Source organism: Chinchilla lanigera, unplaced genomic scaffold (genome assembly GCF_000276665.1).
Source record: "Chinchilla lanigera isolate Chin_1 unplaced genomic scaffold, ChiLan1.0 scaffold00081, whole genome shotgun sequence".
NCBI classification, from domain to species: domain Eukaryota; kingdom Metazoa; phylum Chordata; class Mammalia; order Rodentia; family Chinchillidae; genus Chinchilla; species Chinchilla lanigera.
The window spans coordinates 7,302,455-7,326,909 of NW_004955482.1; the positions used below are offsets into that span (position 1 = coordinate 7,302,455).

A 24,455-nucleotide genomic window follows, 5' to 3' on the forward strand; every position below is an offset into this window, starting at 1 on the left:
CCGCCCGCCCGGGGCCTCGGCGCCGCTGTAACCGCGGGCACTGCGTGTCCTGAGCTCCAGCCACTGCCCACGCGTGTCCGGGTACTTCAGGGCCTTGTTTCCCCTGCCATCTTACAGCCCCTCTCACTGCGTCCATTCAGTGAAAACCTGGGGCTGACGTCCTCTCCCGCACCACGGGCCGCCGCCGCCCGAGCGCCTCACCGGAGGGGCCCGGCGGGGGGTCAGTCGGCCCAGGGGAGGAGCAGAGCGGCCGCAGGCTGGGGACTGGAGACCCAGGGACGCTCCCGCCAGCACAGCGGAGGGCACACAGGGCTGACTGAGGCTCCCAAAACGGAAAAATGGAATCCAGGGCAAGGAACACGGCCGAGGCCGGCACCGTAAGACAGCAGAAACCGTGCGCGCTTCTAAGAGGCCCGCACGCGACTGCACAGACCAGTTTTATTAGCTAAGTGCCCGCGCCCTTGGTCGCACTGCTCTCACGCCTGCGTCGCGGCTGGCCCAGACCGAGGAAAGGCGCCGCGTGGCGAAGGGGAAACTTCACTGGCTTAAGGCATTGGCGCCAGCGCAGGAGGCTGGTCACTAGGGGACAGCCCAGGACGACCTCTGGGAGCAGGAAACCCTGTCCTCGGGAGTGACCTCTTGCTCTGGGAAGGTGGGCCATTCCTTCCAACCGTCCAGGTCACACACAAGCACCATCTAGTCCTCGAGCTTTGGCATGTGGCAGTTCGCGCGCGCATCACAGGCCCCCGGCCCGGCCCGGCCCGGCCCGGCGAGGCTGCTGCTGGGGTCTCCTCGGTGCCCCCGCGAGGCGCAGGGCGGCCGGTCACTCGGTGCGCAAATGAAGTCCCGACCGCGCTTGGAGAGGGGCAGGGCGCCTGCTGCCCGCACCCGCCACGCGAGTGACTCACTGTCCGCCCCGCGCGGCTCCTCGGGCGCCGGGACAGGCCGCACCTCACTGCATGCCGAACCACTGCTCCTGGTCGGCCCACTGGGCCGCCTCGCTGTCGCTGCCCTCCAGGTCCCCTTCTTCCCCACTCCCCTCCATGTCGTCCACATCCTCCTCCTGCGCAGCATCCGTGGGACTCTCCTCCTTCTCCATCTTCTGCATCCCCTCCAGGGACTTCTGGTCATTGGGGTCCAAACTAGGGGACAACAAAGGAAAGGAGAGGCCTGAGTCTCTGCCTTGCTTCCTGCTGGCTGGCTCGTCACCTAGCTGGCCGGGCAGGGAAACAAGCTCGGTTACAGAGAAAGTGCTACACCCTGGCCTCCCTGGAGCACTCCTGCTTGCAGGGCTGGACCGAGGAGTCCATACCAGAAGTGAGAAAAGGCATCTTTTCCTCATTTTTTGAGTTCTCACTTTGAATTTTTCTCCAATTTCTTAAACCTTTTCACACTCCTGTCCCTAGCATTCTATTCTACTACAGGAGGTTATCAGCTGTAATGAGGGAAAGTGGCAAACGAACACTATGAGAAAAATTCAAATGTAATTTCTTAAAAATAGAGGAATTTCGAGCTACGGCACTACGAAAGTTTCTCTTCTGTGGGGAAACTGTTCCGTGTCCCTGTGACGCAGGAAACACCCGCAGGTCTCCGCTGGCGACCAGGAATGAGCTCACCGCGCAGCTGTGAAGCAGCAGGTCGGACCGGACCCGAGGCTGCCCCTGCCCAGGCCCGCGCCAAACCCTGCGAGGTTCAGCGGCTCCGAACACTCATTTCCTTGGCTTCTAAGCAATTTCTCCTCTTGGCTTCACGGCCACCCAACCCAGCAAGTGCCTCCTCCTCCTCAGCAAAGCCCACCTCTGATCAAAGTCTGCTACTTTACTTTTCCAGTTGTTGCTGGACTTCCAAAAATCAGCTAACGGCCACGCTGGACTCCCATTCACGTCACTATAGCTTGCTCAGTCCCACCTCTCCTCAGAAACACTGTGCGTGGCTCCCACTGCACCAGAGCTCTTGTCCCCTGGGCCTCCCCAGCCTTCTACAGGCTGCCGTGGTCAGGCGCCCATCGCCATGGACAGCTCTGGGAATCGCAGCGGCCCCAGTGGTCACCGAGACGCCAGGCACACGGCGCTGCTCACCTGTCTGCTACTAGCGGGTGGGCAGATGGGACCAGACCCGGCTACACACAGCCCCTCACTGTGACTTCAGACTCACAGACAACCCTTGAAAAAAACACTGCTGTAGTAACAGTACGAATGCCACTATTTATTTCACACTTACCACATACTAGGCACAGTGCCAAGAGCTTTACATGGAATAACCACTTAATCCTCAATCACTGAATACCCCTTGAAGTGGTCAGAGACAAGGAAACCTGTCAGTAACGTGCCCAAGACGGGAGTGAAGGCAGCATTCACACTCAGAGCTCAAGTTCTTAACTGCTACTGTAGGAAACACACCAAAGTACTTACAATACTCTGATTTGAAAAAGCGGAATAGAAAATATACATTCAGCATAACCCTACAAAATATGTGTCGGCAAGGACAGAATCTATGCAAATGAGCACGGATGTTATAAAAGTGTGGGTTATGAGTGGAACAATTCTTTATCGTTGTTAATATACTTTGAGAAAAAAACTGTAGAAATCACGAATTCACAAATAATTTTCTGCCATTACTACTATTCTGTTTTCGGCGGTGGGCACAGAGTATATGTGCGCTGCCCAACTCCTGCTCTGCACGGGCCGCGGCCTCTACCTTCCTCTGACTCCCCGCAGGAGGCGCGGTGCCTACCTTAGTGCTATGCTATACTGGTCCATCGCTTCCTGATACTCATTGACGGCTACAAGGAAATCTCCTAGGATGCGGTGCAGGACACAGTCACTCTGGTTGGCCAATGCATTCCGCAGCAAAGCAATTCCATCTTCATATTTCTGTTCTCTGCCTGAAAAGAGAAAGACCCTCACTGTCCTCCTTCAACAGCATTTTGAACATACATTCCCAGATCAGTGCACATACGTAAAACCGTAAGCACAGCCCGACAGCTTCTTAGCAGACATCCTCCAAGGAATGACGGTGCGACACAGTGAAAACAAGGTGCACCTGAATTCTTACTCTGTTAGGAAATCCGCAGCTTGAGATCTAAGTTTTTTTTTTAACAGTCATGATGGGGCGGTAATCTGTCTCGCTGTCGGGCGGCTTGAACCACCTGGCGTGGGTACGTGACTGTCCTCTGCATGACTGTACCACTTCTACCACCGGTAGTCCAAGCCGCCTGACCAGACAGTCATGCATGAACCGACCACTGGTAGGTCAAGCCGGTGGGAATGTGTTAAATGCATTCATCACCGTATTTTAAAGAAAAAGCCAAATGTATTTTATTTGCCAAACTAGCCCCAATCCAGGAGATCATCATCAATTTCAGAAATCAGGACACAAGGTGTGCTCTCTGGCCCTCACCATATGGTACCCTGTGCTCCCGTGGGACTCTGACAGCGAGAAAACTATGACCAGACACGGCCTGTTAACCTTGGACAAGAACCATGAGCCACAATAAAACTTTTCTTTGTAACTTAAAAAAATAAACACCAGAAATGGTGGCGTGTGCCATAATCCCAGCACTCTGGGAGGCTGAAGGAGGAGGGTCACAGGCATGAGCCCAGCCTGGGCAGCTTAATGAGACACTGTCTCAAAACTTAAAAATATAAAAGTAAAAGGGGATGGGGATGTAGCTCAGCAGCCCAAGTGCCTGCCTGGCAAGTGCAAGGTCCTGAGTTTGATTCCTGGCACACACACAAAAAAATCATCCAGGTATATCAGGCATGGTGGCACACACCTGTAATCCCAGCACTTGGGAGGCTGAAACAGGAGGATTGCCACAAGTTTGAGGGCAGCCCGGCCACGTAGTGAGTTCAAGGCCAACCTGAACTGCATATCAAGACTGTTTAAAAAAAAAAAAAAATCAAGGTAGTAGTTCAAAGGCCCTGGGTTTCAATTCCCAGTAGCACAAAGATAGATTGGTAGATAGATTCCAAAAAAAAATAATGTCTTTAGAAAACCCAGATAGCTCAGTTCAAACTAACTAAAATCAGCTACACTAGTTCAGAACAACTAAAACCAGACAAAAAGAGGTGAATAGGAACAAATCCATTTCAGCTTGTTTCAGCTAGTTCAGGCAGGTCTAGCCGGCTACACTTTGGCTGTGCTAAATATAAACCAACTGTAGTAGGCTCAGACTTGCTGCAAAAGATATACACTTGTCTGGTCATATGTAACCAGCTGGGGCTGGGAGTCTAAAAGAGATTTGGTTTTATAAATATCAATGACGACCTGGGCAGCAAATAAGATACTTACTAAGTAGTTCTGCTTTCTTCACCACAGCCTTAATGTAATCCGGCCTCTGGGTCAGGGCTTTATCTAAGAGAGTTTTGGCTTTCTCTTGTGTGACGGGGTCTTCCAGACAAACAGTGGCTAGAAGAGTGAGAGTCTGTGCGTTGGCACCTAGAGTTTTGTACACATTGTTCGCCATTACCATCGCTTCTCGGATACTGTTAGAGGTCAAGTAACACTCGATGAGACCTGAAAAACACCAACACGTAAATTTATCACGTTACCATCCCAAGCCAGGCCTCCACAGGGAGCATGCGCCCAGCTGCAGCCTTCGAAGTTTCACACCAAGGACAGGCCGGGGAGAATGGCGCCGGTGAGACTGGACCGGAGGCCACGCTGATGGAACGGTACCAAGCGCTCTTCCTCGCAGCACCTGCCCCGCAAAGGCACCTCCCGTCAGTGAGGAGACGGCAGCCTGCGGGCAGCCCATCCGAACGCTAACGAACACATGTGACACTGATCATTACTCTGCTGCACGGCCAGGAGATTAAAGCAGTGAGAGGTGACGTTTCCAAGGAACCAAAGTTCCACTTCCTCTTAAGCCCTTATTTCCGGCTGTGTCAGTCACCTGTAGGGTGAGGGAGGCTCAACAATACATGTCCAACCCTGCAAACTAAAGACTGTATACTATCAAGCCGTGTAGGAAGGCAGGCAGACTCCCCCACCTGAAACAACAAAGCTATCTCCAAGGCCTTGCCGAGGGCTCCCCTGCACAGCAAGGAAAGCACTTCAGTCAGACCGACCCAACACACTGCGAATGGCAGGTCCAACCTCTCTTCATACCAACAGCAAAATACCCTAAAAGGTCACTTCAAAAAAAGTCAACTCGGGCCAAGGGATTTAGCTCAGTGTCACAGTGCCGGCCTGGCAAGCGTTAGGTCCTGAGTTCGATTCCCCATACCTGCCCCTCCACTAAAAAAACTCAACTCAACTCTTCATGCCAAGAAGTTGAGAACCGAGGAGGAACTTTCTGGCACAGTACACTCATCAAAACAGAAAAACAGCTTAAACCCCAAACCCACACAATCCCTGGCAGATTTTCTCTGCACACTCCTCCACCCTAGCAGCATCTATAACATTTGTGCACGTTCTTCCCCACACTTTAGTTACTTAACCAGAATTACCTAACTCTTAAGGGCAACACATGAGACTCCAAGTAAAGTTGTTTACAAGTACTTACTGCGTAGTTTTACTTCTCTGCTAAAGCCCCATGGAACTCTGGAAGGAAACTGGAAGAATGCCCTTCACGGGCTAGGGTACAGCCCAGCAGCAGAACGTGTGCTTAGCACGCCAAGGCCCTGCTTCAGTCCCCAGCGTTACACACACACACTCACAAGTGAAGAGCGTGCACCAGCAAAGGGAGGGAGTGCCACTGAGAGCGCCGAAGGACAAAACCAGTCACCTTGGTCCAACCTCCACAGGACAGCCCGAGAGAAAGCAGCCCAGGGGGCCCCACTTGGCCAGCTGGGGAACATTCTCTGCCTCAAATGCTTCCACACTCCTCAACCAAGCACTGCCCACCAGCACCCCGACTCTGGTGACAGGCACGCGGCAGAAAGGAGCGAGCAGGATCAACGCTGCTGCGAGGCCAGGGGAGCTACCGTTTCAGGATTAAGAAGTTCACCTCACAGCAGAGGCTTGGTTCCCTAGAGCTCTTTCCAGAACAAAGACAACCTCCCTTCCCCGCACAAGCCCACAAGAGGCCCACCACTCTGGCTATATAAGCAGATTTGTTCTTTCCTCCAACATCCACATTTTCTCAAATTTGAACTTATCTTCCTGTTAAGAGCAAATAACTCTTACATTCCTAGGTTTATTTTTAAATTCTTGTAAAAATATGTTTTAGAGAAACTGCATCTTGTACGATCTATTTTAGTGTCTGTGACTGAGTCACCAAACGTTGCTGAAGCTGGCACAGCTCCTTTGAACTCCGAGGGTCACTTCACATGAACTTGAAACCTTACATAACTGAACAAAGCTGGACCCCAGTCACACCCCCGCGGAGGTCATGACAGACAGCCTGGTTCCCACAGCCCATGCTGCCTCCTGGACATGCAGCTACCCTGTGAGTAATTAGCTCTCCACAGAGTAAGACAATTGTGAAAAAACAACAAAGACATAGCCAAGCAATCTAGCTCAGGGCCTGACACGTTCTCATTAATCACCTGCCCATATCGGAAGCAGAAAAAAAAAAAAAAGGATGAAGTACCTAACTATTCTGTCAACAAAAACTAACAAAAACAAAAAAACCCACAAAGCATTAAAAAAATATGCCGGGCATGGTGGCATACCCCTGTAATCCCAGCACTCGGGAGGCTGAGGCAGGAGGATCACTGTGAGTTTGAGGTCAGCCTGGGCTAAATAATGAACTCAAGGCCAGCCTACACTACATAGTGAGAACCTGACTCAAAAATAAACCAAAAAACCACCCACCCCTGAATAATAAGAAAAATAGATTCCAAAAAGTATGGGGTGAAAATTCTAGTGAAAGCCCAACTGGATGTAATATACCTGATGCAGTAACTCTCAAACCTGTTTGCATACTGGCACCAACAGGGATCTTCAAAAACCAGCAGTGCCTCCATGTTCCATCTCTGCCCAGTCACCTGGCAGCTTGATGGTTTCAGAGCTTCCCCAGGCAATTCTAATGTACAACAGTTGGGACACGCTGGCCGAATAAAACTTTCCAGCTGCGTGCAGTGGCCCGCGGAGTCACACTGCTCCCTTACCTTCGTAACAATCCAGGCGACAAGGTGCAAGTCTTATGGCCTCCCGGAAATGGATGATTGCTTCCTGGACTCTGCCCATATTCCTAAGTGCTGCTCCTTTAAGTAGCAAGGCTTGAACACTGTTACTATTCAGCTGAATGGCCTTGGCTCCCAGGTAGAGGGCCCGAGAGTAGCGTTTGCTATAGAAGCTGTGACACCTAGTGCAGGGATATCCGCAGTTATCTGACAGGACTATGCAGAAACTTCATCCATAAATCAAAGAGAACATCCTATACATGATTCTTATTACAAACCACACTCATGGCTGTAACCTGTTAGTAAAAAAACAAAATAAACTAAAAGGTCCACTAAATATTTTCACCTTGTTTTTTTGAGACAGGGTCTCACTATATAGTTCAGGCTGGCCTTGATGAAGCCCAGGCTGGCCCATCTTCCCGCCTCAGCCTCCCAAGTGCTGGGATTACAGGTGTGTGCCACCAAGGGAAAAATCAGGAAGAGAGCCAACCCGGTAAGTTATGAGCTAAGAGACATTTGAAGGATTTGTAAAACCAGCTCAATTACAACATAGGTTCACGCACTTTTATTTTGTGGCCCTGAGGATCAAACCCAGGGCCCTACACAAGCTAGGTGAACCTCTATTACTGAGCTATGCCCAGCTTTGAGGCTGATAAAGGAGCACCTCTAGCCCTGTCACTGGGGCGCTCACCATCTCCTTTAAGCAGGGATTAGTGACCCTTCTCTACGTAAGAAACACTCAAGAGGCGCATGTGCACCTGAAGTCACAGGGCACGATGTGAGCCAGGTCCGGTTACCTCTGCTTTTAACCAATACTCTAAGAGACACCACAATCACCTGAAGAATCCAATCAAGACTGGGAGAAAAGCAAACACACATACATACCCAGAGACCACCCAGGGCTCCGCATGCTGATCAGAAATATTGAAAAGGCGGCAGCCAAGGTTCTCCACGTCCTCCAGCCGCCCTTCGCGTGCCAGGAGGTAGCCGTACACATCCATCCCTAAAAGGAAGGACATGATGAGACCCTTTCATTAAAGCAGCAGCGTCCTTAACAAAGAGGTAGGGATCACCAAGCAGAGCTCAAGCCGAGGTCCTGGCTGCTGCAGGGTTCAAGCCCTTCCATCATCACAGGCTCCTCCACCAGCGTTGCCATCCAACAAAATGACTATTAAAAAGCAAAGCCCATCCAAAACAAGGAAGGCAAAGGAGCAGATAGACCGGCCTCACAATCTGCAAAGCTGTTACTGTCATGAACTGTTGTCCCAGTACCTGTGGTGTGATATACACAGCTATCCTAAACTCATAACCAGAAAACACCCAAAAAAGGTATCAAGGAAGTGCTGTCTCCTAGAGCCCTTGGCAGTGAGGAATACACTTGGTACGGTGAAAAGGCCAGGTTACTCTCACAAGCCGGCTTACTCCGGGAAAGGCTTGTAGATCATTCTGGAACATAGTTCATAAAGAAAGCCACCCTGCTAATATTCCACCTGTCTGCTAGCCCCTTTCCTTACTCTCACGCTCTGCAGAGAGCCCTAAGCGTGCCGTCACCCCTACCCCCACCACCCTCCTCCACTCCTTGCTATCCCTTCTGACTCCCACAAAAACGCCTCTCAGGCCAAGACTAGAGCAACACCCCTGCAGGCCCTGGGACTTAGCTTCCGACTCCAACCTGCCACTGTCACTACCTCCGGACTGGCACTTTTTCTCTGGTTGTTTTAGCCAGGGTCTCACTATGCAGCCCAGGCTGGCCTCAGACTAGCACTTTACACCACTTTCCTCATGGGCGTGGGCAGCATGGAGAGGAGAACTAAGCACTGGGCAGGAGGGAGACCTTCCGTAAACAAGCTGACCCTCCTGTATCTGTTCTCGTCTGCCTGCCTGTGAAGGCTGCCTCCTTGCTCAGTCTCTCGAGAGCCTACAGAACTACTTATCGTCACGAGGTGTCTTTTTCATATGGCCTTTTCTGGGCCTTACTATCAGAGGTCAGCCTCTCTGACCCTAGCCCCCAACACTCTGAGCACTCACGGCCCACACATGGCCAGCCGCCACCAGCCAGCCTGTGCGGTCCCTGTCCTCACTGCATCAGTGCGGTCTTCTGATTGCACATCAGTAGTTGTTTGCTACTAACTACTCCCTTGAATCACCTTATCTCCCCCACCCCTTTTTGAGATAGGGTCTCACTATGTAGTTCAGGTTGGTCTTGAACTAAGAAGCCCAAGGTGGGCTCGAACTCAGGGCAATCCTCCTGCCTCAGCTTCCCAACTACTGGGATTACAGCCATGTAGCGCATGCCTGGCACCTTATCCACTTTTCTTTTCTTTTTTTTTTCTTGGTTTTTCAAGACAAGGTCTCAGTGTGTAGCCCAGGCTGGCCTCAAATTCAAGGCAGTCCTCCTGCCTCCGCCTCAGCCTCCCAAGTAGCCTTATCCCTTTCTTAACACTTGTTTCCTTATCCATCTTACTTCTACTGTGGACATGTAAAATTCCCTAAAAGGATATTATGATTCTGAGGTTGTCATGCAAATTCTCAGACTGGCACATCATAAATGTGTAATTCATAAGGAGGGGGTATGACCCCCCCACCCAAAGAAATAAAGCCAAACGATGGTGTGCAAGGAGATGACCCTTGAATTCAAGCAAAAATAACTGCTCAAAATGGAATTACCAAAGTGTTAGAGACATGTCAGGACCTTAAAAAAGTAAAAGACTACTTACTATAACAAAAACTGCACTGTACTGAAAAACAGTATCAGTTCACACTGCACTTCCTGCCTGTCTTCTCTGACCTGCCCCTCCACAGCCCCCCTGCCCCGCCCCAGGAATGACTCACCTTTTATCAGGTAGGGGTCCAGCATCTGAGCCTGCTCCAACTTGAGGACAGAGTTCTTACTGTCTCCAGCTCTGAAGTACAGATCTGCTAAGCTTCCCAGCAAGTCCACATTATCTCGCAATAAGGACTTTTTCTCTAGTGAACTTAAAACATTAAACATTGAACCTTAAAATCTATTATAAATACTTAAGGTTTTTGTTTTTCTTTTGTAATACTTAATTGCTGAATCTGGAATACTAACATACAGATACTATTTTCTGTGTTTTTCATAATAAAAAAAATTTGAGGGAGAATTCCTAGTCTACCGGCAGAGAGAGATAAGTACAACAGGTAAGTGCAGCTTTTTCAGCGGCCAGGAGCCGTCTCCACCGAGGAACCTCTGGGTGTCCGCCAGAGAGTAGCCCTGGCCATGACCCTGTTGTTCTCAGTTTCTATTGGCCCACACAACCAAGCTCAGTCTCCAGAAAGGAATCCAGCTCTCTGTCTGGTCCACATTCCATCAGCCATTGGCTTCAATGGGGATTCACCGAAGAGATGCTGGGGAAACCTGTCCTCTGCTTTAAAAGAGTGGCAGCTGCTCTAAGAGCGCTTAACTAGCTGGCAGAGTGACCACTGTCTGTCAGAATTCTACAAGGGATAGTTAAAAGCCTGAGCAAGATTGCCTAGCACTAGACCTAGGAGAAGAGGAAAGGTTGGAGATCCTCCCTTAGACCAAGTATGTTTTGGTCCCAGAGGTGTGCTGCTTGTGGAGACAGCTCCTTCCTGTGTCACCCAGAAGTCGGTTCTCTCCACTGTCTCAGGTTCAGCCTCCCGAGGGAGACCTGCCCAGAACACTAAGCCGGGACATGGCTTTTATGTGTGTTCTCCTGGCCAGACAAAACTCCAATGTCTCATCTGACCCAGAGACAGGGTATGTGTTCTTTCTCTAAGGTGACTTCCCTGTCTTCGGCGTTAACAAATGCTCATCTTCTATGGACTTAACTTAGTTGGAACTTAGTCTAGAGTTCTTTACTAAGTCTGAGCTAGACTTAAAAGGCCCATCTTACAGTTTATATCAAAGTTCACTAAGAGCATTCTAACATTACTCTCCCGAGCTAAATAACATCAAGCAAGGAAAACCAGCACATTTAGCAACTCGTTCAAACTCATCAAACACAACATATACCAACATATGCCAGAACAGGAATAAAATGTCCCATCAAAGAAATATCATAACCTTATAACCTTTCCATGTTCTAACTGAGATTTATCAACATTTTAACGGAACTGCATAACAGACAAAGCATAAGCAACTATAAGCAACAGGCAAAAGCATAACAATTTGAAGCATAACAATTTGTTACCTAAATGAGTCCCAAGCAGTTATAAGCAACAGGCAAAAGTGTAACAAAAATTTGAAGAATAAAAAAAAATTGTTTTTGCACTTGAGACAAGGTCTCCCTATACAGTCTAGGCTGATTTTGAACTTACTGTAGCACAGGCTGGCCTCTAACTTGTGGTGATCCTCCTGCTTCAGCCTCCTGAATACTGGGATTATAGGCATGTGCCACCACATCTGGCTAAAAAACTTTTAAAGGGACTATGTACACTAGATTTTTTTTATTCTGAGCTTATGGCTTTAAAAAAGTTGCATTTGTTAGGATAGTAAATAAATCAGATACCGCTCCCTACCTAAAAACTTTCTGGTTATGGTTTTTCAGAGGGTAAACTAAACACAGTACTGAATGGAATGTCACTCACAAGCGACAGCTATTTATTGCTTAACTGTTGACTCTGCACCAAACAAGTCCCTAACTTCTTGTCCTAGGACTCTATCTGAATAAAAAGGTTAGGTGCTGCATCAAACTAAGTTTGTGAGGAGACCAGAAAGGTTTTTTCCATGCTTCAGCAGACTTTTTTGTTTTATCTTTTTGAGACAAGGTCTCACTATTCAGGCTGGCCTTGAACTTGCTTTCTCACTTTGTAGCCCAGGCTGGCCTTGAACTTGCAGCAATCCTCCTCCTTCAGCTCCTGAGTGCTGGGATTACAGGAGTGTGCTACCATGCCCAGCCTTTTTTTTGGTAGTACTGGGGAATGAACCCGGAATTTCACAATGAACTATACCCCCAAACCTTTAGTTAAAAGCAACAAAAAGAGTCTCATTAAGTTGCCATGTTCTTCTTGGTTACTGGGCTACTCTTTTTTTGTTCTGTTTTATTTTTAAGACAGGATCTTGCTATATAATACAGGCTGGCCTTGAACTCATGGCGATCTTCCTGTCTCAGCCCCCTGAGCACTGGGATTACAGGAGTGCACCATCATGCCAAGCTGAACTACTCTTAAATGGGGTAGATTTCTGCACATACAGAACTGAGTTCAGTCCAGTTTTACATTTTTAAGGGTTTCCAATGGAGACAATCAGGTTCTCAACCATTCAGGACATTACAAGAATAACACAACCCAAAGATGACTGGCTGCAACACTGAGAAGTGTCTCATCTCTCTGCGCTGCCAATGTAAGCACGAGACCTCCAGACAGGGGCCTCCAGAGCACTAAGCTAACGCTGTGGCTCTCACCAGATGGTGCTGATTGCCCTTGAGTTGTCGCCAGTATGCACGAAAGCATATGCCTTGATCCACACAGAGAGCCAGTCCAAGTTAGGCACGGTCTGGATCACATTCATTGTCATCGATGCCACCTCGGCACCTTTCACAGAAAGGGACAGCAAACCTAGCCCAACAGAAAGCAGGGGAAAGAAGGTGAGGAACACCATCCCTCTTCCACAGTGCAAGGAACAAGCTACACTTTTGCAGGATACAAGGCAACCCCTTCCCTATTCTGATCAACATGCATGTGACAGAAAACCTAATTTAACCTAGCCAGGTGTGGTGGTGCACGCCTATAATCCCAGCACTGGGACACAGGCAGGAGGATCATTGTGAGTTCAGGGCCAGCCTGGGCTATACACTGAGTTCAAGGCCAGCCTGGACTATAATAGGGAGACCTTGTCTCAAAAAAAAAAAAAAAGAAAACTGTAATTTAATTATTAATTTTTGGTGATGTGGATGGAACCAAGGGCCTCCCGCATAAGCATATAACCTATCATGAGCTACACCCTCAGGCCCACAAGGTTATTTAGTATTTCCTGATGCATTACAAGCCAGTGCAGCAATGCATGCTCACCTATGCTTACAGCAGCACAGTCTGTATAGCTAAATACTGAAGACAGCAAAAATAACCATCAGCTGATGAATGGATACAGAAGATGTGAATTTTTATATGACAGGGTACTACTCTGCCACAGAGGAAGGCAAGCTTGGGACATTTCTAGCTAAATGGATGCACCTTGAGACCATACTCTTAAGTGCAATACATCAGATACACATGTGTAAATAAATACTGCATTGTTTCTCTGGTGTGAGAAACTGAAAGTGTAAATAAAGTCCGAAATGTGTAATAGATATTGTGAAAGAGGAAGAAAATGTTCAAATGGGAAGGGGAACTAGGGAAGAGGGGCAAGGAAAGGAAAGAAAAAAAAAATCACAAAAGGAGGAAAAAATGGAAACAAAGCTTTTGTAAATAAGGAAGGGAAGAGGGGTTGAAGGGATGGGGTAAAAAAAGAATCAAATTTTATCACGTACAGGCACAAATTCCCTATGATGAATGTGATCATTATGTATACCTAAAACGTACCAACGTAATTAATTAAAAAACAAACAAAAATATATGACAATGTAGGGGATTTCTTTTTTTCCTGGCCGTACTGGGGATCAACCCAAGGAGTGCTGTACCACTGAACTACACCTGCAGCCTATTCATTCATTTATGGTTTTTTGAGACATGCTATGTCGCTCAGGCTACCCTTGAAATCTCAGTGATCCTCCTGCCTCAGCCTCCTGAGTGCTGCGATTATAGGTATGTGCCACCACGCCTGGCTATTTCTTCTTCTGCAATAGAGTCTCACTAAACTGTCCAGGCAGGCCTCAAGCTTGCAGTCCTCCTGCCTCAGACTCCTTTAGTGCTAAGATTACAGGTGTGCATTCCCACGCCTGGCCTACAGGGAACTTTTCTAAAATAATCTATCCTAACGTACACCCATGAACTGAGAATTACTCTCTCTGACAGGGAAATGGCAGAGAATTATCTATACCTAGAATGGCATCCAGGGCTAGTGGGCACTGCCTCAATACTTCCTTGTAGCTGGTAACTGATGGGCGCTCCTGACCAGCCTTCTTATACAGGTTTGCCAGCATCATGTTTATCTGTATAAGCAAAAAGAAAGAACAGTAAAGTAAGTGCATCTGCAAAGAAAGTATCTCACCATGAAAAAGTTCTGGTTTTTATTAACAGCCACTATTTTACTTTTTACTGGAAATCTACCAACAGCCCTATGCAAATAAAAAAAGACAAACCCTGGTCTTTAAAACAAAGAAAGCCAGGCATGGTGGTGCATGCCTGCAATCCCCGTACTGTAATCCCAGCACTATAGAGGCTGAGGGAGAAGGATGTTGCACCTTTGAGATCAGCCTGGGCTACAAAGTGAGCTCAAGACCAGCCTAAACGGCAAAGTGAGACCCTATCTCAAAAAGACACAAATAAATAAATAAATACATGAATGAATAAATAAAATTAAAAGATCTTGCCAGGTGTGGTGGCACACACCTGCAATCCCAGTATTTGGAGGCTGAGGCAGAAGGATCACTACAAATTCAAAATCAGCCTGGGTTACATATAAGCACAGTGTGAACAACATAGTAAGGCTCTGTCTCAAAACCAAACAAATTAATTTTTAAAACAAAATAAAATAAATAGATCTTAACTATAACACGGTGATTGGGAAAATCATTAAACTAAGGGAGCAGTCAATATGAGGACACAAAGGAAAAAATCCTCAATACAGTGTACCTTAGCTCACAAATTTAATTTGTTTTCTGATTTTGGAAAAGATGGCCAGATTTGTATTTGCCACTCAGTGCGAAGAAAAACAAAATTCTGCCAAATGCTTCTGTTTGCAAACCAAATTGTTTGCAAACAAATGTTCATGAGCCAGGTGTGGTGGCAAATGCCTGTAATCCCAGCACTTGGGAGGCTGAGGCAGGAGGACCATGGTGAGTTTGAGATCAGTGTGGGCTATAAAGTGAGCTCAAGGTCAGCCTGAACTGTATAGTGAGACCTTGCCTCAAAAAGACAAAAAAAAAAGGGCTGGGGACGTAGCTCAGCGGCACAAGTGCCTACCTGGCAAGAGCAAGGTCCTGAGTTTGATTCCTGGTACAAAAAAAAAAAAAAAGAAAAAAGAGTGTCCATGACCCGAGGTACCACTATACTGTAACTTCAATTATCTGGGCAGCTTAGCCAGACTCATCTCAAATTTTAAAAAAGAGCTGGGAATGCAACTCAGTGGTACAGTGCTTGCCTAACACGTGCAAGACCTTGGGTTCCCATCCTCAGTACTGCAAAATAAAACAACCAAAAAAGAAAGAAAACAATGGCCCTGAAGGGCCAGGGACTTAGCTCAGTGGCACACTGCCTGCCTGGACGGGCAAGGTCCTGAGTTTGATTCCTGGTACCCCCCCAAAAAGGCTCGGAAAAACATCTGTTCTAATTACAGACCTATATTATACAAATGTTTCGCATAGCATTAATCCACACTAATTCAAGCAATGAAATAATAAAACACTAGAGGTAAAATTATTTTTCATGTGGCTTCAGATATTCCATTTTAGCCCCCTCCTTTTTTAGAGACAAGGTCTTGCTATGTAGCTCAGGCTGACCTTGAGTTCACTACGTAGCGCAGGCTGACCTCAAATTTGCTGCGATCCTCCTGCCTCAGCCTCCTGAGTGCTAAGATTACAGGGTATCAACACTTCAAAAGACTAAAAAGTTAAGATCATTCTTTGCTTGTTATTAACAAACTGAAGAAATCTCAATAACCTATAATCCCAGCACTCAGGAGGCTGAGGCAGAAGTATTGCCATGAGTTCAAGGCCAACCTGGGCTACATAGTAAGTTCAAGCTCAGCCTGAATCACATAGTGAAACCCTGTCTCAAAAAAAAAAAAAACCAAAAAAACACAACCTCAACAAATACTAAATTTCCTTTAAATTACTTGACTGTCTCTCTGAAAGAATGAGTTTCAAGTACTTCCTAATGAAAAAGTCAATTCTTTTCAGAATAGATCTTAACTGTACGTTGGTATGTTTACTTTTAAAAAACTGAAGATTTACCAAGATATAATAATCTAACACTGGAACTTCCCTTTAAAATGTGAGGGAGTGTGTGGTGGTGTTTACCATACATCAAGAGATGTTCAAGTGGACGTATTTTGACTCACTTCCTTGTCCTTTACACAGACTGAGAAGCCAGTTAACTCCCTAGCAGACAAGAAAGAAAACTGTAAATACTATAGGTTTATTTTTGAGACACACACGTTTGTTTGTTTGTCTACAAGAGCTCTAATGCAAGGAGGGTATGTACCCCTAACCACCACCGAGTCCCTCTAAGAACGATGGCTGTAAGCACAAAGCACCGGATGCCACAAAGCCGAGTGTCTCCGCATTCCTCACTGTCTAAAGATACGTCCCCAAACACCTGCAGGTCATTATGAAGGAAATTACGGTGTATTTCTAATAAAACATGTAACAGTATCATTCAATGTTTATAATAAAAATGGCTTCTTGAGCCAGGCGTAGTGGCGCACATATGCAATCCCAGATACTTGGGAGGCTGACCAAGGAGGGGAATATGAGCCCAGCACAGGCAGTTTAGGAAGACCCTATTCAAAATAAAAAGAATACATAAGAAGAGGTGAGGATAAAGCACAGTGGCAGAGTTGCCTAGTGTGTACAAGCCCCTCTTCCCTACTGCAAAAGCAGCTTCTTCTAAAAACAAGACACACTGAGTATAGCAGCACACATTCCTCATATATGCAAAAAATTATGCTTAGGGTAAAAGGACTTTCCTAGGATCTTAAAACACAATTTAATATCTAGCACCTAACTAGGCACACATGGTAACTCACGCATGTAATCCCAGCACTGAGGCATGGGGACACGGGAGAATTTCAAGTTTGAGTCCTGTACGGGCAACTTAACAAGGGCCTGTCTCAAAATGAACGAAAACAAAAAGCCCTGGCAGTCAAGTTTGTTGTAAGACAGGTTAATCAATGATATATTTCCACGTGTTTTTAACAAAAGGCATCACCATAAAATATACCTAGGAAACATCTTAGTTAAAACTCAGAAAATAAGGCTGGGGCTATAGCCCAGTGGGATGCCATAAATGCAGCACGCTTGAGGCCCTGGGTTCCACCCTTAATGCATGTGCACACTCACAGCACACACACACACACGCACCTCAACACTCAAAATAGTAAAAGGTTCCTTAATATGAGGAAGTGCTTAAATATCTTCTCATCAAGTTTGGTTACCAATATTTAGATGAAACTTACACACACACATACATTTTTTTTGGGGGGGGGTATTTTGAGACAAGGTCTCACTATGCAGTTCAGGCTGGCCTTGAACTCACTTGCAGTCCAGAGTAGCCTTGAACGCACAATGATCCTCCTGCCTCAGCTTCCTGAGTGCTGGGATTACAGGTGGCACCACCACACCCAGCCTAAAAGTTACCAATATTTAGATGAAGTATTAACTAAAATTCACAAGTCCCCTACTGGTTAGATTCCTTGTGTTTTGAGGATAGCAGGATATATACAGACATCTACCCTACTGTTAAACACAAGTTGCACATAAATTTTTCAAAAAATGAGAAGGACAAGTGACATGAGGGTGTACGTTAGAATATTAAATACTGATATGTATTCAACCTTAGTAACAAGGATTTAGATGATCCTACTTTTTTTTTTTTTTTTTGCAGCACTGGGGATCGAACTCAGGACCTTGCATTTGCCAGGCAGGCGCTTGTGCCACTGAGCTGTATCCCCAGCCCAATAACAAGGATTTAAACTGGACTTAAAAAAAAAAAAAACTTGAAAAAAACAAAACAAAACAAAACAAAACAAAACTTGATAGCCAGGTATGGTGGCACACATCTGTAATCTCAGCACTTGGGAGGCTGAGTCAGGAGGACTGCTGAGAGTTTGAGGCCAGCATGGGCTGCACAGTGAGTTCAAAGCCAGCCTGAACTACACAGTAAGACTCTCTCAAAAATACAAAAAGCAAAACCAACAAAAATCTGATAGTCATCAATCTACTCTTTCTGGAAGGTTCCTTAAAAAGTATTGTCAAAGCACCCGAGTGTGATGATGTGTGACTTCAGTACCGGCATTGGGAGGCTGGGGCAGGACAATTATGAGTTCAAGGCCAGCTTCACTACATAGCAAGACCGTGTCTACTAAAAATTGCCCAGCACGCGCAAGCCCTTGGTTATATACAGGGTGGATATGTGGCTAGGAGCGTAGCTCATTGTGAGAGTTACACCAGTAGAGCATTTCCCTAGTACACACCAAGTCATGGGTTGGACTCACAACATGCAAAAAAAAAAAAAAAGAGGAACTTTTGCATATAGAGAAAACACTATTATCCTCACTTTATAAAGGGGAAGGGGCTCAGAAACTGGTAACTTGCTGAAGTTCACACTGCATATAACTCATACGCCTTAAGCTCAAAGATCCTAGTATTCTGATTTCAGTTAAAGGTATAATCCTTACTATAATATGATGCCAAATCAAACACAAACATATATTCCACCCATAAGCAAGCACAAAGAGGTTTTGTAGTCTTGATTTTGAAAATGAAAGGATTAAGAAAATCATTCCCATTATCCAATTGGTACCCCTATGGAATGCAAAAAAATGAGGCTCTAAAAAAGTGTTTTTGCCACATGGAAGTTTTTTGTTTTGTTTTTGTGGTGCTGGGTAGTGAAGCCAGGGCCTTCAGACTGAGCTATAGCCCCAGCCTTTCTTTAAAATTTATTTTGAGACAAGATCCTGCTAAGGCATTAAACTGTCCAGATCTGGCTCAAAGTTGCAATCTTCCTGCCTCCGCCTCTGAGTACTGGGATTACAGGTGTGTGCCACATCTGGCTGCAGTAGTGTTCTGCAAAGCACTATGCCCTACAGCAAGAAATAAAAAAAGAATATGCACTTGTAGCATTTATTGTCCAGCTATCATTTGTATCAAATGAATTTTAAGGGACTCTTAAGGATTGAGTCAGGTGCAGTGGTGTACGCCTGTAATCCCAGTACTCAAGAGGCTGAGGCAGGAGGATCACAGTGATTTCTTTTCTTTTCCTTTTTTTTTTTTTTTGTCTTTTTGAGACAGGGTCTCACCATGCAGTTCAGTCTGGTCTTGAACTCACTTTGTAACCCAGGCTGGCCTCGAACTCGCAACAATCCTCCTGAGTGCTAGGATTACAGGTGTGTGCCACCAGGCCAGGCTCGACTGCTGGGATTTCAAGGCCAGCCTGAAGTGCATAGTAAAACCCTGTTTCAAAAAGACCAAAAACAAAACAAAACAAAACAAAACAAAACAAAAAAACCCCAAGCAACCAAACAAACAAAAGAATATCCTTCATCCATTTCTCTCAACCCCCACTCCATTAACAGAGGAAGAAAGTGAGAGTTAGAGTCAGGAGTAAAAGGCTCAGCTGCACTTCCTAATGCAGAAAGAAAGCATGGAGGAAGCTGGCTGGGGAGGAGAAAAATTTGTAAACAATCTGTGAGTTCAACTTACTTTGGGAGTTCTCTGTCTTGAGGGGATCCCATCAAGTATAGCAATAGCATCTTTATCTTGTTTTAACATTGTATAACATTCAGCCATTTTGTATTTCACTTCTATTTCTGAGGGAAGACACTAAAAGACAAGGAACACATCTATTCAAAATGTGTGGCATTCGTTCTGTATCTCTTCAATATGACACTCCTTCAAAAAGTTAACACAAGGTTATAAGATTCAGGAATATAGTCAAAAGAACTGAAAACAGATATCCAGAAAAAACTTTGTATTCAAATGTTCACAGCAGCATTTTTCATGGGCAAAAAGTAGAAACAATCAATGTCCCTTAACTATGAATAGGTAAACAAAATGTGGCCCTTCCACACAATGGAATATCTGACAGCAACAAGAAATAAAGAATGGATCTATGGCCGGGTGTGGTGGCACAGGCCTGTAGTCCCAGCGCTCCAGAGGCTAAGGCAGGAGGATTATTGAGTTCAAGGCCAGCCTGGGCTACATAGCGAATTTAAGGCCAACCTGTACTATGTAATGAGACCCTGTCTCAAAAAACAAAAACAAAAACAAAGAGCTAATTCATGGTGTAACAAATCAACTTTAAAAATAACATGCTAAGTGAAGGAAGCCAGACACAGGAGGTCACATACTGTACAATCTGTTCATAGAAAATGCCCAGAATAGGTAAGTACAAAGAAAGACAAAGGTTAGTGACTGCCAGGGGTGGAAGGAGGAATCAGAATGTGGACTAAGTGTTAAAACACATGGGATTCTCTCTAGGATAATGAAAAATTTCAGAAATGAGACAGTATTCACGGTTGCACAATCTTGTGACTATGCCTATGAAATTATACTTTGAGAGGCACATGAGATACGTATCTCAATTATTTAAAAAGTTCCAGTTGGGCATGGTGGTATAAGCCTGTAACCCCAGCACTTAGGAGGATGAGACAGGAGAATCCCAAATTCAAGGGCAGCCTGTGCTACATAACGAACCCCAGGCCAGCCTCAACTACTGAGACTCCGTGTCAAAAAAATGTAAAATGAAACAAACCAGATGTGGTGGCACATGCTTATAATCTCAGCAGTTGGGAAGCTGAGACAGGAAGATCACAGCAAGTTTGAGGCCAGCCTGGGATACACAATAGCGAGTTCAAGGAAAGCCTGAACTACATAGCAAGACCCTGTCTTTAAAAATAATAATAAAAAAAAGGAAACTGGGTCTGGTGGTGCATACCTGTCTCAAAAAAACAATGAAGAAATAAAAATAAATCCAAGATGGTTCCATGTATTCAAAAAGTTTTGCATGATGCTTGACACACTGAATACTAATTAAATGTTAGCTGTTTTTGTTTTTGTTTTTTTAGACAGGGTCTTGAACTTACTATTAACCCAGGCTGGCCTCAAGCTCATGGCAATCCTTCTGTCTCATCCTCCTGAGTGCTAAGATTAGAGATGTGCACCACATCTCTAATACCCAGCTAATGTTAACTATGTTTAGGAACCATCTTATCTGAATGATATATATATTTATAAAACTTCCATTCAGTGTCAGAAAGCAAAGGTTTCACAGAAAGAGAAATATGAGATGAAGATCAATCACTGGACACATTCTTGCATCTCAGTAGTTTTTGTCTCTTCAGTCAGCTCCCCTTTTATTTATTATTTTTTTTATCAGTTCCCCTTTTAGGTACTTATTTTATCATCTTCTATGTCTAATCTTTGCCATTGTCTAAATTAGTTTAGTCTTGGAGCTCAGGGTATAGCTCAATGATAGAACACTTGTCTTCGCACACACACACTGCCCTGGATTTAAGCCCAGCAAAAGAAAAAAAATTTTTTAGTCTTTCTCCAAAAAACAAACAAGAACAAAAGTCACAATTCTACGTTCAATTACCTGACTTTGTGGAGTCGATGCAGAATTTCCAGTTGAAGGTCTCACTTTTGAAGTTTTACTCAGGGCTTTCTTCTGCTGTAAAGCCATGGTATACTTGCTCACAGCATTCCGATATTCCTTGTCATGAAACAGAGAGTCTGCATGATACACCAGAAGCTGGTACTTCTGAGAGGGGGAGAACAACTCACTAGAAAACAAACAAAGATGAGTAACTTTGAAACGTTAGAAACAGCACCTTAGTGTTTACAGAAGCCTAGCACAAATCCTTGTATAACAAATTTGCAAAAAGTTAAATACTTTAAGCACTAGTCCCTAAAATGATATGCAGGAAGTGAACACATCTAAGATACTGACTCAAATAATATATGTGTGTTCTTCCTAAAAAAGCACTGTCTATAAACAAAATCCAGTAATACAGAGCTATACAAAGTAAACAAGACACATCTTTTCCTCCCCTTCTCTAATCCAAGCCATTTTAACAGTTTGATATATTACCCATCCAAAGGTTGTTTTATGTGTGTTTTGGTACTGGGGATTGAACCCAAGCACTTGCACATGAACCACTCTATATCTAACCTGCATTTCCAACCTTTCTTCTTCTTCTTCTTTTTTCCTTTTTTAAAAACAGTTCTCAGCCTGAAGCAGGAGGATCACTGAGAGTTTGAGGCCAGCCTAGGCTACAAAGTGAGCTCAAGGCCAGCCTGAACTGCACAGCGAGACCATCTCAAAAAGACCCAAAAAAAAAAACCAAACAAACAAAAAAACAGTTCTCACTAGGTAGTTCAGGTGGTCCTGAACTCACTATGTAGCCAGGACTAGTTCTGAACTGGCAATTCTCCTGCCTCAGCCTCCCAAGTGCTGGAATTGTTATACCACACCAGGCTCTAACCCTATTTATTTATTGGGTGTACTGGGGATAGAACCCAGGGCCTTCACACTGAGCTACAACTTTAACCCTTGTTTTTATGAGTATGGAGCCCTGGTTCAATTCCCAGTACCAAAAAAAAAAGAATAGAATGGGAGCTGGGCATGATGGTGCACACCTGTAATCCCAGCTCCTGGGAGGCTGAGGCAAGAGAACTGCTGTGAGTTTGAGGCCAGCCTGGGCTACATTATGAGTTTAAGGCACTATATGGTGAGACTCTGCACTACATAGGGAGACCATGTCCTGAAAAAAGAAAAAAAAGAATGGGCGAGCCAACAGGATAGAGTAGGGTAGAAAGGGAACTGTTTGAATAATCTATTTTTAATCTTACATACATGTAAATCTTACTAGCACGTAACACATTCTTACCTCCTTGTGTCTCAGGGTGCAAGGTGCAAAGACAATGTAAAAGAACCAGCACATTTCACAACTATTCCTCTAGCCTGCTTGCTGGAAGATGAGGGGTAGGGGAATGACTGCTAATAGACATAAGGTTTCTTTGAGAGGTAACGAAAACATTCTGGGCTCAGTGTTGTGGATGTGGAAGATGCTTGTAATTCCAGCACCACTTGAGAGGCTGAGGCAAAGCAGAAGGATCTCGAGTCCAAGGCCAGCCTGGATTACACAGTAAGACCCTGTCTCAAAAAAAAAAAAAAAAATCCCGAAAAACATTCTGGAATTAGTGGCAATGGACTGCACAACCGTGTGAATACACTAGAATTCACAGAACTATACTCTTTTTTAAGCTAGCTGTGGTGGTGCACACAAACAAGGACAGACAGACTGAACACTGGATATAAAGTTAGGAAAGAGGCCAGGTGTGGTAGTGCACACCTGTAATCCCAGCACTCAGGAGGCTGAGGCAGGAGGATTGTTGCAAGTTCAAAGCCAGTCTGGGATACAAAGTGAGTTCAAAACCAGCCTGAACTGCATAGCAAGACCTTGTCTTTAAAAAAAAAAAAAAGAAGGAAATTTAAGGAGTGAAAGGTAGAGTCCAGATGCTTAAGATCTATTCCAGCTTTGAGATTCAATGTATTTAACGAGAAATAAGTATTTAATACTTGAATAAACAAAATATTAGCTAGGTGTGGTGATGCACACCTGTAATCCCAGCTACTTGGGAGGCCAAGGCAGAAGAATCATAAATTCAAAGCCAGCCTGGCCAATTTAGTGAGACCCTGTTTCTAAATGAATGAATGAATGAATAAGGAAAAGGACTAGAAATATTGTAGCTCAGCACTCCTTGGGTTCAATCACCAGTTTGAAGCAGTTTGATTCTTTGGGTGGATTAATTTAGCTGTTATATGCTTTTTCGTATTAGGTTAGATTGGCAATTTCTTTCAATTGTATCAGGCTGGCCTTCAACTCAAAAAGAAAAAGAGAAAATATTACTGTGCCCACAGAAAACATTAAAATTTTTACATATTTTAACATACTTGCCTATCTATGTACACAGAAATTATCTTTGATATGATACATGAAAAACTTAATACTCCTTCTAAAGGAAAAGAATGGTTCGAGGTTCAAAACTCAGGGACATGCAGCCAAGCGTGCTGGCGCACGCCTGTAATCCCAGCACTGGGGAGGCTGAGGCAGGATGACTGCTGCAAGTTCCAGGCCGGCTGGGCTACACAGTGAGTCCAGGCCAGCCTAAACTACATAGCATGACCCTGTCTGAGGCAAGAGGATCGCCACGAGTTCGAGGCCAGCCTGGGCTACACAGTGCGTTCAAAGCCACCTGGCACTATATAGTGAGACCTTGGCTCAAAGACAGACAGACAGAAAGAGCCCAATCTAACCTAATTTTTTGTTGTTTTTCCGGTACCGGGAATCGAACTCACAACTTTGCAGTTGCCAGGCAGGCGCTGTGCCGCTGAGCTAAATCCCCAGCCCCGTCTAACCTAATATGAAAATGCACGTAATAGCTAAACTACTCTAGCCAAAGAACCAAACTGCTTCAAGGTAGCTGGTAACATCTTCAAGAACCAGAGTAATGACTAGTGTATTAATCTCCAAATGGAAAGTGTATGCTCTGAAGCTAGAGTAACGACTAGCACATT

General features: G+C 45.3%; 1 protein-coding gene across 2 annotated transcripts in view; it reads right to left on the minus strand.

Annotated features, from left to right (window-relative positions):
* Positions 1 to 398: 398 nt before the first annotated feature.
* Positions 399 to 24,455, minus strand: part of Anapc7 (anaphase promoting complex subunit 7) — a 25,293-nt gene continuing 1,236 nt past the window's right edge. Inside the window, exons 1-11 of one of the 2 annotated variants that reach the window (XM_013503736.1) lie at positions 22,765 to 23,014; positions 21,471 to 21,657; positions 19,577 to 19,696; positions 14,035 to 14,146; positions 12,461 to 12,614; positions 9,906 to 10,048; positions 7,959 to 8,076; positions 7,059 to 7,255; positions 4,294 to 4,518; positions 2,734 to 2,884; positions 399 to 1,142 (exon numbers count right to left, since the gene is read on the minus strand). In XM_013503736.1, the coding sequence (XP_013359190.1) occupies positions 953 to 1,142; positions 2,734 to 2,884; positions 4,294 to 4,518; positions 7,059 to 7,255; positions 7,959 to 8,076; positions 9,906 to 10,048; positions 12,461 to 12,614; positions 14,035 to 14,146; positions 19,577 to 19,696; positions 21,471 to 21,557 (1,497 nt within the window). In that variant the 5' untranslated portion in view covers positions 21,558 to 21,657; positions 22,765 to 23,014 and the 3' untranslated portion in view covers positions 399 to 952. Of the gene's footprint in view, positions 1,143 to 2,733; positions 2,885 to 4,293; positions 4,519 to 7,058; positions 7,256 to 7,958; positions 8,077 to 9,905; positions 10,049 to 12,460; positions 12,615 to 14,034; positions 14,147 to 19,576; positions 19,697 to 21,470; positions 21,658 to 22,764; positions 23,015 to 24,455 lie in introns of those variants that run through there. The other variant, XM_005403142.2, reaches the window with a different exon arrangement.